We start from the raw sequence: 14273 nt of genomic DNA, 5'->3' as shown, positions 1-14273 counted from the left end.
TATACTTACAGGGTTATTATAATTATTAAATGAGGACTTACAGAGGGACACTTAAAATCCCAGATATTGTGCTGCATAGTCTAAGGTCATTCAATAAATTTTGAAGGGTCCAAAGGGCTGCTATACAGTGGATGTTGACTACCCTTTTTGTGTTTGGTAGATTAAGCAAGATAAAACGATTAAAAACTACCAAACAAGTAAAGGATTTAGATTAACAATAGTGAAGAAATTCCAGATTTAGTTATTAAGTGATGGATTTGGGTTATTAAAAGCTGTAGAGTTTACTTCTATGGAAGTGCTTTTTAAAAACACATCTGTTTGGAAATAGACTTACAGACATAGAAAACAAACTTATGGTTACCAGAGGGGGTAACAGCGGGTACGGGGGGAAGAGATAAATTAGGAGTTTGGGATTAACATGTACACACTACTATATATAAAATAGATAAATAACAAGGACCTACTGTTTAGCACAGGGAACTATATTCAATATCTTCTAATAACCTATAATGGAAAAGAATCTGAAAGAGAATATATATATGTATATATTTATAACTGAATCACTTTTGCTGTACACCTGAGACTAACACAACACTGTAAATTAACTATAGTTCACTTTTTAAAAAAATGGTTTAAAAAATCTGTTTAGATTCTTTTTGGAATGACTGAATGACTTTACAGATAGTTGTATAAGAAACACAGAAGAACTCACAATTAAGAGGATAATAATTAAAGCAAGTCAATTTATCCAGAGCTGCACCATTCTAATTTGGTAGCCAGTAGCCACATGTGGCTACTGAGCACTTGAAATACAACTGCTCCCAACTGAGATGTGCTATAAGTATAAAACACACTGGAGCTCAAAGACTTAGTACAAAAAGAGAATGTAACATATTTCATTAATGCTTTTTAATGTGACCATATGTTGAAATAATAATACTTTGGATATATTGGATTGCATAAAATATGTTAAAATAAATTTCACCTGTTTCTTTTTACTTTTTAATGTGGCTACTGAAAAAATTTTAATTGTATATGTGGTTTGCATTATATTTCTGTTGGATGATGCTGAACTAAATCCTTACTGAATGATTCTGTGAAAGCTGACTCTTAAATTTGACCTTTAAAGCTCAGATATTAAGGATGTTGCTCCAATGCTAAGAATGTCAGAAAGCATTCCTTTCCTCAGTCACATTTGTAAATACCCAACTTATTTTTGACCCCATGGTCAAATTAGCTTGCTACAGAATCGTGGCACTCTGAAAGTGGCATCTGACTTTTAAAAGGTAGCATGAAAAATTCTCCTATTCCAAGAACAACTAATAGTAAAATGAATAATAAATACTTTTCAGGAAAATTCTTTTTAAAACAGACCGTCTGCAACAGCTTTCCTAACTCTCCCTCATTTGAGGGGCAGACTGAAAGGTAGACCCTGGAGGACATAGTTGTTCTACTGTTGTTGGACAGCTCGAACTTCTTAGGAAACTGGTAGGAGTAGTAGTTCTCATGCCATATAGTGTGTTGATTCAACTGAAGTGTGTTTCTCCAATTTTGATCAGAAGATCAAATATTACTTTCCATATTACTAGTGCCCCTTTTAAAAGAAAATAAATTGATGAAATATAGGCACATAGTTAAATATAGGGGCACTAAACATAGAAGTAGATTATTTTGTAAATCTTTAAAAATTTCCCTGCAAAATTACAAAATGAAAAAGTACAAGGAAGAGTGGAGGAGTTACCAGTCACTATAGATAAAGTAGAACTTCAAAACAGCCATGGTAACTGTGGGTCAGGTGACTCATAGGAATGTTCTGAGCTAGTATCTATAAGCAGCCAGATAATCACAATTTCAAATCATATTATTATATTATCACCTACTTTCGAATTCCTTCCTAGTCTGCTTCATGAGATGATTTGTAGGAAAATACGTTTTTAGTTTGCTTTATCAGCAAGAAGTTAATAGCAGTTAATACATACATCTTTAATTCACATTCACATCTAAAACAAACATTTTGAGCTTAACATTCTTGGAATCTATAGTTTGAATGCATATATGGTGCATTCATGTTTTGTAAACTGTGATTTTCTATTTGTGCTATTTAATACACCCATATAATTGATACTTGAATTATGGAAAACGGTGCCACAGCTATCCTAGATGTAGGCCATCTTTTGCATCATTGCCCTTATAAGTTCAAATACATTTTTATATTGTTAGTTTTGTGCTATTCAACCAGTGTTCAGATTTTAGTCCCTGAAATGTCAGATCTGGTGATATTTAAATTGTTTTAATCTTTGAAGGCAGGGTCCCCAGCAATCCTTCCTTCATTTTGAGCGTGGGTAAAATGATAAGAGACTAGACCAGGAGCATGTTCAGCTATATACCAAGCAGACATGTGCGTGTCAAAGAGAGGGGTCTTTAGAGCATCCGTTTCTACTTATGATTTTTCAGTATGACAAATGTGGCACATGACAAATGGTGAATATGGGGGTTGAAACACACTGTAGCTACATGAAAGGGGCAAAATTTAAAATAAACTGAAAAGAGAAGAAAAGACCAGTTTTCGTTGTGGCAAACACTAAATCTCTATTTACTTCTTGACTCCAGTGTCAGAGCACTGAATTAAAATCAGACATTTAGCAGAATAGGAAGGAATGGAAAGAGAGAAACTAAGGTGAAAACAGAAGATATGAAAAGGGTGACTTCCAGTAAAACGAGAAGCTGGAGATAAACATTAAAATGAGTACTAAAACTCCTAAGCTTTTCATAGAATCAGAAGGCAGAACAATCTTAAAGGGAGAGAAAAAACTGTGCAGGCATCTGAGTTATGTCATCTGGCTTTTCAGCCTGGTCCTCCAGTGCACTTGTCAAAAGCCTTCCCCATAGTTATGACTTCCCAGCGCAAAAGCCACACCTATTCACACCTCTCCTCTCCTGGAGGTGGAGACCATGTTTCATGTGTCTCTCATTTCTTCCTTCACAATGAACACTGAGCCACCTTAACCCACTCAGCCCCACAGTGCTGCACTCAACACAGTCCTTTCACATCCATTCTCTCATTTGAATCTTGCCGCTGCCCTCTGAAGTTGTAGACTGTGTAGGTCCTGCATGACCTATCACGTCCCCCATTTCATTTGCCATAAGGAAGGCATTTTGTAGAGGTTAGCAGTCAGCTGGCAAGTAGTAGTGACAGGGGCTGGACTGGCACCAAGTTTTCCGACTCCAGATCCTATGGGATTTTCATCACTGCCACTTACAAACACACAGTGTTCTCTTTGAAACAACTGCAAAAACAGACAAACAAATCAAACCTTCTTTGACCCTGCTATTCCTTTCTTATTACCAGGATCATGTCTAAACACACCATGGCATCGTGGAAGGACTGACTTTGGAGTTAGACAGGCCAGGGCTCAAAACCTACCCCTTGTAATAGCTATGTGATCTTGAACAAGTTTCAAAGTCTCAGTTTCCTCATCTGTAAAATACCTACCTCACAGGCTTGTTGGGACATTAAATGACAATGACCATATTAAGTACTTAGACCAGTGAGAGATACAATAAATCTAAATTTATTATATAATTGTTGTCTGCATCCTGACTTTGAACCTGACCTCTCCACAGAATTTGATCTTAGAACATTTATGGTCTTTTCTGGTTGAATCTTACAGCCTTTTCTCAGCCTTCTCCAACTACTTACGCCTTAATTCTCCTTATTTCCTTGACTTTCTTAATATTGTATTATTGATTCTTCCTTTTCTGGTGGCTTCTCTTTTGTCATATTTACTGACTTCTTTTCCTCACCTATACCTTGTGTAAATTTTCTAAGGTTCCTTCTGCAGCCATTGCTCTTGTTGACAAGACTAAGTTGGATTAGCAAATCAGAGAGGAGATAATGTTATCTCTTCTGCTTTGTGCAATATATCCTTAACCTTCCTTCTTTACCTGTCTCCCTTCTACTTCCAAATATAAAAATGTCTCATTGGATTTTATTCATTGTCGAGCAGGTAAAACTCCAGCACTGTTAACACAGGAAGGCTTTAATTATCTCGTTCCATGTAGACATGGCAAGTGATACCTATGCCTAAACTATTTTTGTGTGATGGTGGTGATGATGATGATGATAATGGTGATGAGCATGACAATGAGGATATTAACACTTTTATTTTCCAAATAGTATTGTGTAACCTACACAGTAGTCTTACCTACATTATCTGAATTTGTTCTTGAAAATAACACTGTGGGTAGTGTCCTGAATTATCCAGCACATTTTATAGATGATGTAAAAAAAATTCTGACTTTGACGTTGGGAGTAGTGCCTTTTCTGTTTAACCATACTATTTTTTTGCCCCCTATTCCATGTAACTTCCCTGATGTGTGTCTATAAATGCTAGATTTTAGGCTAAAGAATAAACATCATATTCTTAGGCAATTTAGGGAAAATTAAGAAAAAGAAGTAAAATTCAAGACAGCAAATTGAGTTACTTAATAGCTGATCAAGAAAGAGTTATAAATTTTGAAACCTGTTTACAAGAGTTTGAGGAAAGTATTTGTGCTATTTACATTTCTTATTAATAAGAGCTGACTCTGTAATGTATATAGATTTAAGCTGGCAAGAGATACGAACAAGTTATATTGTCAAAGATTTTAAATGGCAAAAAGTTAAGCTTAGCTTGAATGGGGGATTTCATCTCTATAGTTAGAGAAGTCTTCATGTTACCATAGATCACATCCATTCATTCATCATTCACTCTGATTGTCTTTTGATCCTACCTAACAAAATGTTATGTGTTTGTTTTGCAGATCTAAAGCGGGAAGCCAGTATCTGTCATATGCTGAAACATCCCCACATTGTAGAGTTATTGGAGACATATAGCTCAGATGGAATGCTTTACATGGTTTTTGAATTGTGAGTGTACATTCTCTTTTCCGAAGGGGCTGAAGTGTTTTTTTGTTTGTTTGTTTTAGGGTTAAAGTTTTTTTTTTGTTTTTTTTTTTAAATGATGCTAGAGTCGATTCCGCATCTCACTATTTTTTTTTTAATTTAATTAATTAATTTATTTATTTTTGGCTGTGTTGGGTCTTCGTTTCTGTGCGAGGGCTTTCTCTAGTTGCGGCAAGTGGGGGCCACTCTTCATCGCAGTGCGCGGGCCTCTCACTCTCGCGGCCTCTCCTGTTGCAGAGCACAGGCTCCAGACGCGCAGGCTCAGTAGTTGTGGCTCACGGGCCTAGCCGCTCCACGGCATGTGGGATCATCCCAGACCAGGGCTCGAACCCATGTCCCCTGCATTGGCAGGTGGATTCTCAACCACTGCGCCACCAGGGAAGCCCAGGGTTAAAGTTTTAAGCAGTGTTGATCTTAGATAATGCTGACGCTTTTCTCTTAAAATTTAAAAATACTTGTGAACTCATCTGTTTAGAAAGACCTAAAGTAAAAAGAATAAAAGGAATATCTCATCTTAAGGTTCCCAATGGCTAAGGAAGCAAAAGTTGGGCATATTCAGTTACCCTCACAGTTTTGGTCTACTTCAGAGAAGAGGAAATAGAGTTCAGAGGAATAGGAGGTCCCAAAATATAAAATTCTGACTACAGGAGTCTTAGTGAAAAGGATTGGGATGGGAGTAGAGGCCTCCATGTAGCCAGCCTCTCTAGCAACTAAAAACAAGTAATAACAGACTTAACTTCCTCTTTTGATAGAATCACCATATTGGCATATGAAGGAAATTCTGTAGACAACCATATATCTTGATTTTAGTAAGCCACTCGACATGTTTCTCACAAAATTTTTGTCAATAAGGTGGAGGAATGTGAGCTAAGGATAGTATAATTGGGTAGTTTCATAGCTGGTTGGATGATTGTGTCCAAAGAGATTGTATAAAGCCTTATGGGATGGCATACTATTCTGTTCAAAATTGTAATCAGTGACTTTGATTAGGGTCTCTCACAAGGTGGTAATCAAGGCGTTGGCCAGGGCTGAAGTCATTTTAAGGCTCTGCTGGGGATGGATCTGCTTCCAAGCTCACTCACATGGTTGTTGGAAGCACACTATCAGACTGAGGGCCTTAGTTCCTCATGTGCTGTTGGCCCAAGACCTCCCTAGGTTCCTTGTCACTGGGCTTCTCTGTAGAGCAGCTCCATGGCAGCTGGCTTCATCAGGGCCAGCAAGCAAGAGCACAAGAGTAGGAACAAGACAGAAGTCAGTCTTGTAACCTAATCTCTGAAATCACACACCATCACTTCTGCCATATTCTGTTAGTTAGAAATAAGTCACTAGATCCAGTCCACACACAAGGGGAAGGGATTACACAAGGATGTGAAGACCTGGAGGTGGTGATCACTGGGAGCCTTGTTAGAAGCTGCCCCCTACAGAGGGCTAGCTTAATACATTGAATATCTAGACCAAATTTTAAAATATTTTACAAGTTGTAGCAAAGGAGCTGAAACAAAGAAGGTGAAATTTAAGACCAGTTAATGTAAACTCATTCATTCACATATATAAGTGCAAGATCACTATGAACTTAATTGTAACTGCTTATGTGAAGAAGATGTAAACAATTTAGTTAGTTGTTGCAACAGCTTTAAAAGCCTTGAATGGAACCTTCAGATACCTTAATTAGAAGTGTATGGTATTCAGAACCAAGCCATAGGCCCAGTGTGTTGTGTATTGCTCATTCTCCCTGGAGTGTTCCTAATAAGCAGGACACTGGCATGCTTCCAGAAGGGGATAGCCAGAGTGGGAAAGAGCCTAGAAATTCTGTCATAGAGTCACAGCCTTCAAAATCTTTGTCAGCAATGCTGCTAAAAGATGTTTGAAAACTGTGTACCTCTACAAATATCTTTCAGTTGATATATACAAACTTTTATTGTAAGGATGTAATTTTTAGTGTTTTGTATATTTTTAAAAATATATTTTCTTCAAAAATCTCGAGCTGTACCTTTATCTCATTCAATTTATGGAAAATGTCTGCTATGTGACCTAAATTGCAAAGCTAGTCATCATTGTCAAACTAGTCAGCCAAATCAGACTTGCTTTCTGTCAGAAAAAAATCTGACTTCATTTTTCAAATAAAATTAAAGTGTTAATAGACATCACTGTGACAATCATCTTACTATTGATTTCTAATTCTAAACTAGATAAGGTTTTGCCGTGAATATATTGTCTGCATGAAATAAGGTGGCTCTTCCCTTCCTTTCCAAAGCTGTTTTGCTCTCACAGATGGCTCCCTCCCTCAGTAGCTTTGCATTCCCCCTTTGTCTTTTTGAAACTAGGCAGGCTTTTCAGGATGGGTGAGCGGTTTGTCTTTTGAGATGGGTTCCTTCAAGTGGAGATACAGAAGAGAACTCAGCAGACCACAGACTTGTTTTCAGACAGACCAAATTATGGCAAATGTAGATATGGCGTAAATGCCTTAAAAATATCCTAATACACGTATCCCCTGGAAGGGCTTTGAGTACTCCCAGAGATACCCAAGTCCCACTTTGAAGACCACTTGGCATGGAAGAGCTATTGAAAAGATGGGGAGACTTTAGTTACCCAAGAATCTATTGGTTTTCTTTTACTGCTATAAGAGTCCCCAGATCAGAAGCCCATGGCAGATCATAATGGATGTCTTTAGTTCTTTGAAATATCGTCAAGTGTAAGAGGATTATGTGTTTATTCAGTGTAGGGTGAGGAGCTGTAACTAGAATCAACAGGTGGCAGGTATGAATGAAGTGGCTGTCCACGAATGTAGCGGCTGTCTCACAGAGTCTGCCGTTCCTCACTAGAAATGCTCAAGCTAAAGCTGGATCCATCCAAAGGTCCTGGAGAAAAGGTTTTAATTTTGGACTAGAGAGAGCCTCTAACGTCCCTTCCAATTTTACGATATTATAATTATTTTCATTTTATTCTTTTTTTTTTTAAATTATATATTTATTTATTTATGGCTGCATTGGGTCTTTGTTGCTGCACGTGGGCTTTCTCTAGTTGTGGCGAGCGGGGGCTACTCTTCGTTGTGGTGCACGGGCTTCTCATTGCAGTGGTTTCTCTTGTTGTGGAGCACTGTCTCTAGGTGCGCGGGCTTCAGTAGTTGTGGCACGTGGGCTTCAGTAGTTGTGGCTCGCGGGCTCTAGAGCGCAGGCTCAGTAGTTGTGGCGCACGGGCAGCGGCATGTGGGATCTTCCCAGACCAGGGCTCGAACCCGCATCCCCTGCATTGGCAGGCAGATTCTTAACCACTGCGCCACCAGGGAAGTCCCTCATTTTATTCTTTATTCAGGAAATCTGTTTCTGTCCATATTTTTATTCACTGAGAAAACTAAAAACCAGATTTTGCCATATACTATAAAGTAATGAGCACAGAAAGCCAAATTTAAAAATTTACCTAAATTTCACATTTGCTGTCTGTTTCAAAGGGGTCTAAGTGACAGTATAGTAGAGAGAGGATGATCCTTGGTGTCATAAAACTTGGATTAGTAACCCACCTCTGTCACTTTTACTAATTATGTGACTTTGGCCATAATCTCTTAACTTTAAAATCTTCATAAGATTATGAAAACTAGATGAGAGAACTGTGTGAATTCACCTTATAAGGTGGTGACTTGCTCTACAATGATAAGGTATTGTTTCCAGTGGATTTAACAGCTTAGTTTTAGTTTCTCAATGTTGAATTATATGGGATTTTTTATATAGCTAATTTTGTATGATTCAGTTGTGATTGGAATAATTCATTGATGGCTATATATTGAGAATAAGACCTCATTAAAGTTGCATATTTACCAGCCCCCTAATCTCACTGTTAACCCAAATCACTAGAACATGGCTTCCTAGTTTTTAACCTTTTATTTTGGAAATTTTCAAATAAAAGAAAATAGTATAATGAACTTAAGTGTACCTGTCACTGAGCTTCAATAGTTATCAATACTTTGCCATTCTTGTTCTATCTATCCTTTACTGTTGTGTTTTTTTTTTCTTGGCAATTTCTAAAGCAATATTTCACCTATAAATACTCCTGTTTGTATTTATAAGGACTGTGTGTGTGTGTGTGTGTGTATAAAATACTATTGTCATATCTAGCAAAATCAACAATAACTCCTTAGTGTCATGTCATAGTCAGTTAATGTTGCCTTCCCTGATTGAACATGAATTTTTTTTAAATTAATTTATTTTTGGCTCTGTTGGGTCTTCGTTTCTGTGCGAGGGCTTTCTCTAGTTGTGGCAAGCGGGGGCCACTCTTCATCGCGGTGCGCGGGCCTCTCACTATCGTGGCCTCTCTTGTTGCGGAGCACAGGCTCCAGACGCGCAGGCTCAGTAGTTGTGGCTTACGGGCCTAGTTGCTCCGCGGCATGTGGGATCTTCCCAGACCAGGGCTTGAACCCGTGTCCCCTGCATTAGCAGGCAGATTCTCAACCACTGCGCCACCAGGGAAGCCCGAACATGAATTTTTAAAGGACCTATTTCTCAATTTAGAATTGTTTTATTAGCTCTAGGAATCTGGAAGTAGATTATAAATTCACAGTTAAAATAGTTATTTCTCAAAAGGGCTAGAAACAATATAGAAATATAAAATTGTTATTTTGTATCATCCTTTTTTGTAAATTTACCTTGACAGTTGTCCTTGCCCTGTTTTTTGCATTCCCTTTGATTTCCTCAGTTTAAAACAAATGAACAAACCCAAACCATACATTACTCTAAGATTTAAAGTCCTGTAGATCAAAGAGCAAAGCAGTAAGTTTGTGCATGTCTCCACCTACTGGCTAGGTAAGAGATTGCTTACATAGCTGCAATGTAGACAAGGCTACACCAGAATTTTTCTGGCAATAGATCTAATGACCCCTGGTATTCAGGGTCTCATTGCTCAGGTTATGGGTTATCTGGATCCTTTCCACAGTTTTCTGACATGACACCAATACAGAGTAGACAGGAAATGGAAAGCAAACGAGATAAGGTCAGTTGACTTTGCTATTTGTTGGCTGCTTGGAAATAGCTCTGATAATTTTGATGGAGAAAAGGCTAGACCAAACAATATATTTGGGTTATCAGTGAGTTTCTTATTATGGTATCCATATCTTTCTTTGCCACAGACTATCTATAACCAACTCTCCCTTTTCTTCCTTAAACTGAAGTCATGAAATTATATGGCTCAATCTTGTTGCTTATCATGTTAGCAAATCCTTAGAACTAGTTGATACAAATGATTTATAAGTTTAAAGCATACTCAAATACAGAGACAGAACCAAAATTTTAGCACTGGAAAAGATTAGAGCAGTAGATTTCAAAATTTAGCATTGGAAAATCCTGAGTAGAGCTCGTTAAACCAGCATGTACCCAGGCCCCACCCCCTAGATATTCAGTTTCAACAAATGTGGGTCCTGAAGTGAGAGGTCAAGAGATGATTGACCTTTAAAGTAGGGGTAATACTATTTCGAGACTATGTTGTCATTTTTCCCAACACACTCAGTAGTTTGTTACAAATCTGCATGTGTTTATACTCTATCTATTGCTTTGGGATTATACTTAAATTAGGACTTGTCTGTAGCACTTTGCTGTTATTTTTAAAAATAAACATTTAAAATGTAGGTTCAATTTTAAAGACAGGGCTGTGTCATGTCACACACACACACACACACACACACACACACACACACACCCGCACCCCACCAAAAATTAAATGTTTATTTCTAAGTCACACATCAAGGCTTATGTTTAGTAGTGTCTGATACTTGAATTAAGCTGTAAATCCTAAATTGGCTGGCCAAGAATTTTAATTACCTTATTATAGAATGATTACATATACCACAGGGAGACTATACAGTAATTAAATATGGTCTTAAAACATTTCTGACATGAAAACAATAGTTTGTATCTTTTAAAATAACATTAACAGTTTGTATTTTTGAAGCTCACTAAGGAGATAGACTGAAAGCTCTTTATTTATTTAAATTTTATTTTTAGTCTGGTGTTTATGCTCAGGGAAGGGAATGTTTGTGAAATTCATTTATACTGATAGAGTAGAACTGATTACTACTTACCAGCAGATTTGCCACTTAAGAGAAAATATATTTGTTTCATATCAAGCAAGAAAAATCTGGACTATAGCATTTTAATTTATATGAACATTTGTACATATTTTTATAGCTAGTTTTATCTATTTTGATTTTTTATTTTTATGTATAATGATAGAAATTGCTATTCATTCATTCAGCACATATTTATTGAATGCCTACTTAAGTGCTGGGTAATAGGAAATGGTTGGGAAATACTGTTTGGTCCTCGTAAACATTAGAAACTTGATATGGTAATTCAGTAAGCTAAGATACAAGAAAGGACCTAGCTGAGTGACTGTGTAGGCCTTTGATAAATGCTAGTTGAAAGAAAACAACTTCTGTGTCATTAACTTTTTAAAATTAAACATTTCTCTTGACTTAGGTTTACCACTATACTAAATGTTTAGTTGCATTTTAGTTTTAACAACTATGTGTCAGGGATACCCAAGACCATTCCCAGGTCTGGTGATTCATTACGAGGACTCACAGGACTCAGCATATAGGCATATTCACAGCTATGATTTATTAATAGCTAAAGGGTATAAAGCAAAATCAGCAAAAGGAGAACGTGCATGAATTGAAGTCCAGGGGCAACGAGGCACAAGCTTCCAAGGGTCTTCTGCGAGCAAGCATTTGTGACAACACATGTGAGATGTTGTCTATCAGGGAAGCTCGTTAGAGACTCAGCGCTCAGGGTTTTTGTCGGGGGCTTGTCATGTAAGCACCCTCTGCCTGGTGCATACCAAATTCCAGACTCCCAGAAAGAAAGCGGGTGTTCAGGATAAATCATATTGTTTGCACAAGCAGTTTAGACACAGTGAGCCACTCTTTTCAGTTAGGAGGGGAGGAACCCCTCCAAGTTCCCAGATGCCAATCAAGAGCCAACCTTGTAGGCAGGCCTTGCAAGCCTTTTGAGAGATAATAGTTAGACCTGGTTAAATAGTTAAATAGTTAACTCTTTTCTGCACAAACTAAAATAGAGATCAACAGGAGAAGGGTTTGAGTTAATAAACTCCTGGATCTGCAAACAAAATATACTTACCTATAAAGATAATTGCAGAGTTTGGGGTTTTTAAAAAACTTTTAACTGTAATTACTGTATCATTTTGATATCTATTGGGAAAAAAATGTAGGTGTCCCAATTTTTGTATAAAACAAATCCTAGATTGAGATGTTACAGTGTAGAATAGATTTTAAGCTTTGAATACTTTAGGAAACAAACTGCATTCTGACTCCTACTATCTTAGAAATGTATTTGAAGTTGTCAGTCTCATAATTTTTTTGTATATGAAAGCTCATCTTCAACCACTAAAATAATTTTGAATAAATTTATGTACATATAAAATAGGAAGAAAATTCAGTTAACTTTCTGTTATTTAAAAGAAGTAGTTCATTTAAAATGAAAATTATAAGTTGTCTTTAGTGTAGTATACATTCTTTGTACAAATTTAGAAATTATGGAAAATTATAATGACAAAAATAATACCATTTGCAAAAGGTAATCACAGCGAGCATTTCAGAATATTTCCTTCTGTGTATACTCATGATCACAGTTGCACTAAATTGAGATCATTTTATATATGCAATTTTGTATCCTGATTCGTTTAACTTAATAATTTTAAGCATTTTATTATACCATTAAATACTTTTTAGATACAGCATTTTAATGGCTGCATTAAGATGTCTGAACTATATGCATGTGCCATATTTAATATTTTCCCTAAAGTTGGACATTTACACTGTTTTCTGTTTTCTGTATTAGAAATAATGTTATGATTAATAATATTCTTGTACATAGTTACTTGTGCTCACCCCCTGATTGCCTATTTTCTCAAGATAAGTTTTTAGGAATAGAATTACTGGATATTAGAATTAGTGTATGAATGCATACAAACACCTACATCACACATAGATTTAACTTTTTTTAATAGAATATATTACATTTAGAAAAATGCATACACAGAACTATACAAATATAAAGAATTATTGTAAACAGCCACGTACAACCCAGGTCAAGAAATTTAAAAACTGCCAGCACCTCAACAGCCCTCGAATTCCCCTTTCTGATCATAACCCCCTGGCTCTCTCAGAATTAACTTTAATCTAGACTTCACTTCCATGTTTTTATATCTATACCATCTAAATATGTATCCCTGAATAGTGTAATTCAGTGTTTTCTATCTTTTTAATCTTTACTTACATGGAATCATAGAGTATACACGTTTTTTGGTCTGTGAGAATATCCAGGTTAGTTTGATCTCCTTCACTTTGTTGCTATATAGTGTTAGTGAACAAACATTCACAAGTTATTTATCCATGTAAATGTTAATATGTATTTGGGTTGTTTTCAGATTTGGCCATTTGAACAATACTGTTGTAAACAATCTTGTACCTGTATCCTGGTGCACCTAAGTAAACGTTCATATAGGGTGTAGGCCTAGGAGTGGAATTAATAGGTTTCAGAATATGTACAGCTTCAGTTTTCCTAGATAATACCAAGCTATTTTCTAAAGTAGACGTATAAACTGACCCTTTACCAATGGTATATGCCTCTCTAAGGTGATCCAAGTCCTAGTTTTCCTGTCACTGCCCCTGTTTAAAATACTGTTGTTTGTCCTTATTCACAGTGCCTTCCTCTTATTCTCATGATTAATTACTACCTATGCTACACACCCTTGCTAATACTTGGCATTGTTAGAATTTTTGCCAGTTGGTGTGTAGTAGAATCTCCTTGTAGTTTTTCCCGATTATTCTTCCCTAATTGCCATTTAGTGACCTATCTCTTCATTCTTGTAATGGTATATTTTGATTAACAGAAGTTTGTGATTTTAATATAGTCTCATTTATCATTTTTTAATTTTATGGCCAGTGTTTTTGTATCTTGTTTAAGAAATATTTACTCCCCTGAGATTATGAAGATATTCTCCTATGTTTTATCATCCATCTGGAATTGATTTGGGGTACACTGTGAGGTAACAGTCTAGTTTCATTTCTTTCCATATGGATATTCAATAGTCTCAGCACAATTACTGAAAACACTGCTCTGCAGTACCACTTTTGCCATAAATCAGGCATCTGTATAGGTGTGATTGTTCTGGGCTCTATTCTGGTCCCTTGGCCTGTTTGCCCGGCATTGTTCCGTTGTCTTATTTACTGTGGCTTTACAATAAGTCCTGGTAACTGGTAGAGCAGGGCCTTCCACTTTGTTCTTCTTCAGACATGTCTTGAGAGCTGTACTTGTCTTTGCAT

At 36.7% G+C, this 14273-nt stretch overlaps 1 protein-coding gene across 8 annotated transcripts in view; it reads left to right on the top strand.

The window, feature by feature from the left end:
* Window positions 1-14273, top strand: part of CASK (calcium/calmodulin dependent serine protein kinase) — a 393911-nt gene that overhangs the window by 155792 nt on the left and 223846 nt on the right. For all 8 annotated transcript variants that reach the window (XM_057537971.1, XM_057537969.1, XM_057537975.1 and 5 more), the window contains exon 3: window positions 4804-4909. In XM_057537971.1, coding sequence (XP_057393954.1) covers window positions 4804-4909 — 106 coding nt within the window. The remainder of the gene's footprint in view (window positions 1-4803; window positions 4910-14273) is intronic.

Source organism: Balaenoptera acutorostrata, chromosome X (genome assembly GCF_949987535.1).
Source record: "Balaenoptera acutorostrata chromosome X, mBalAcu1.1, whole genome shotgun sequence".
NCBI lineage: Eukaryota > Metazoa > Chordata > Mammalia > Artiodactyla > Balaenopteridae > Balaenoptera > Balaenoptera acutorostrata.
The sequence above is the reverse complement of the archived record's forward strand: the minus strand, read 5'-3'. Positions and strand labels throughout refer to the sequence as shown.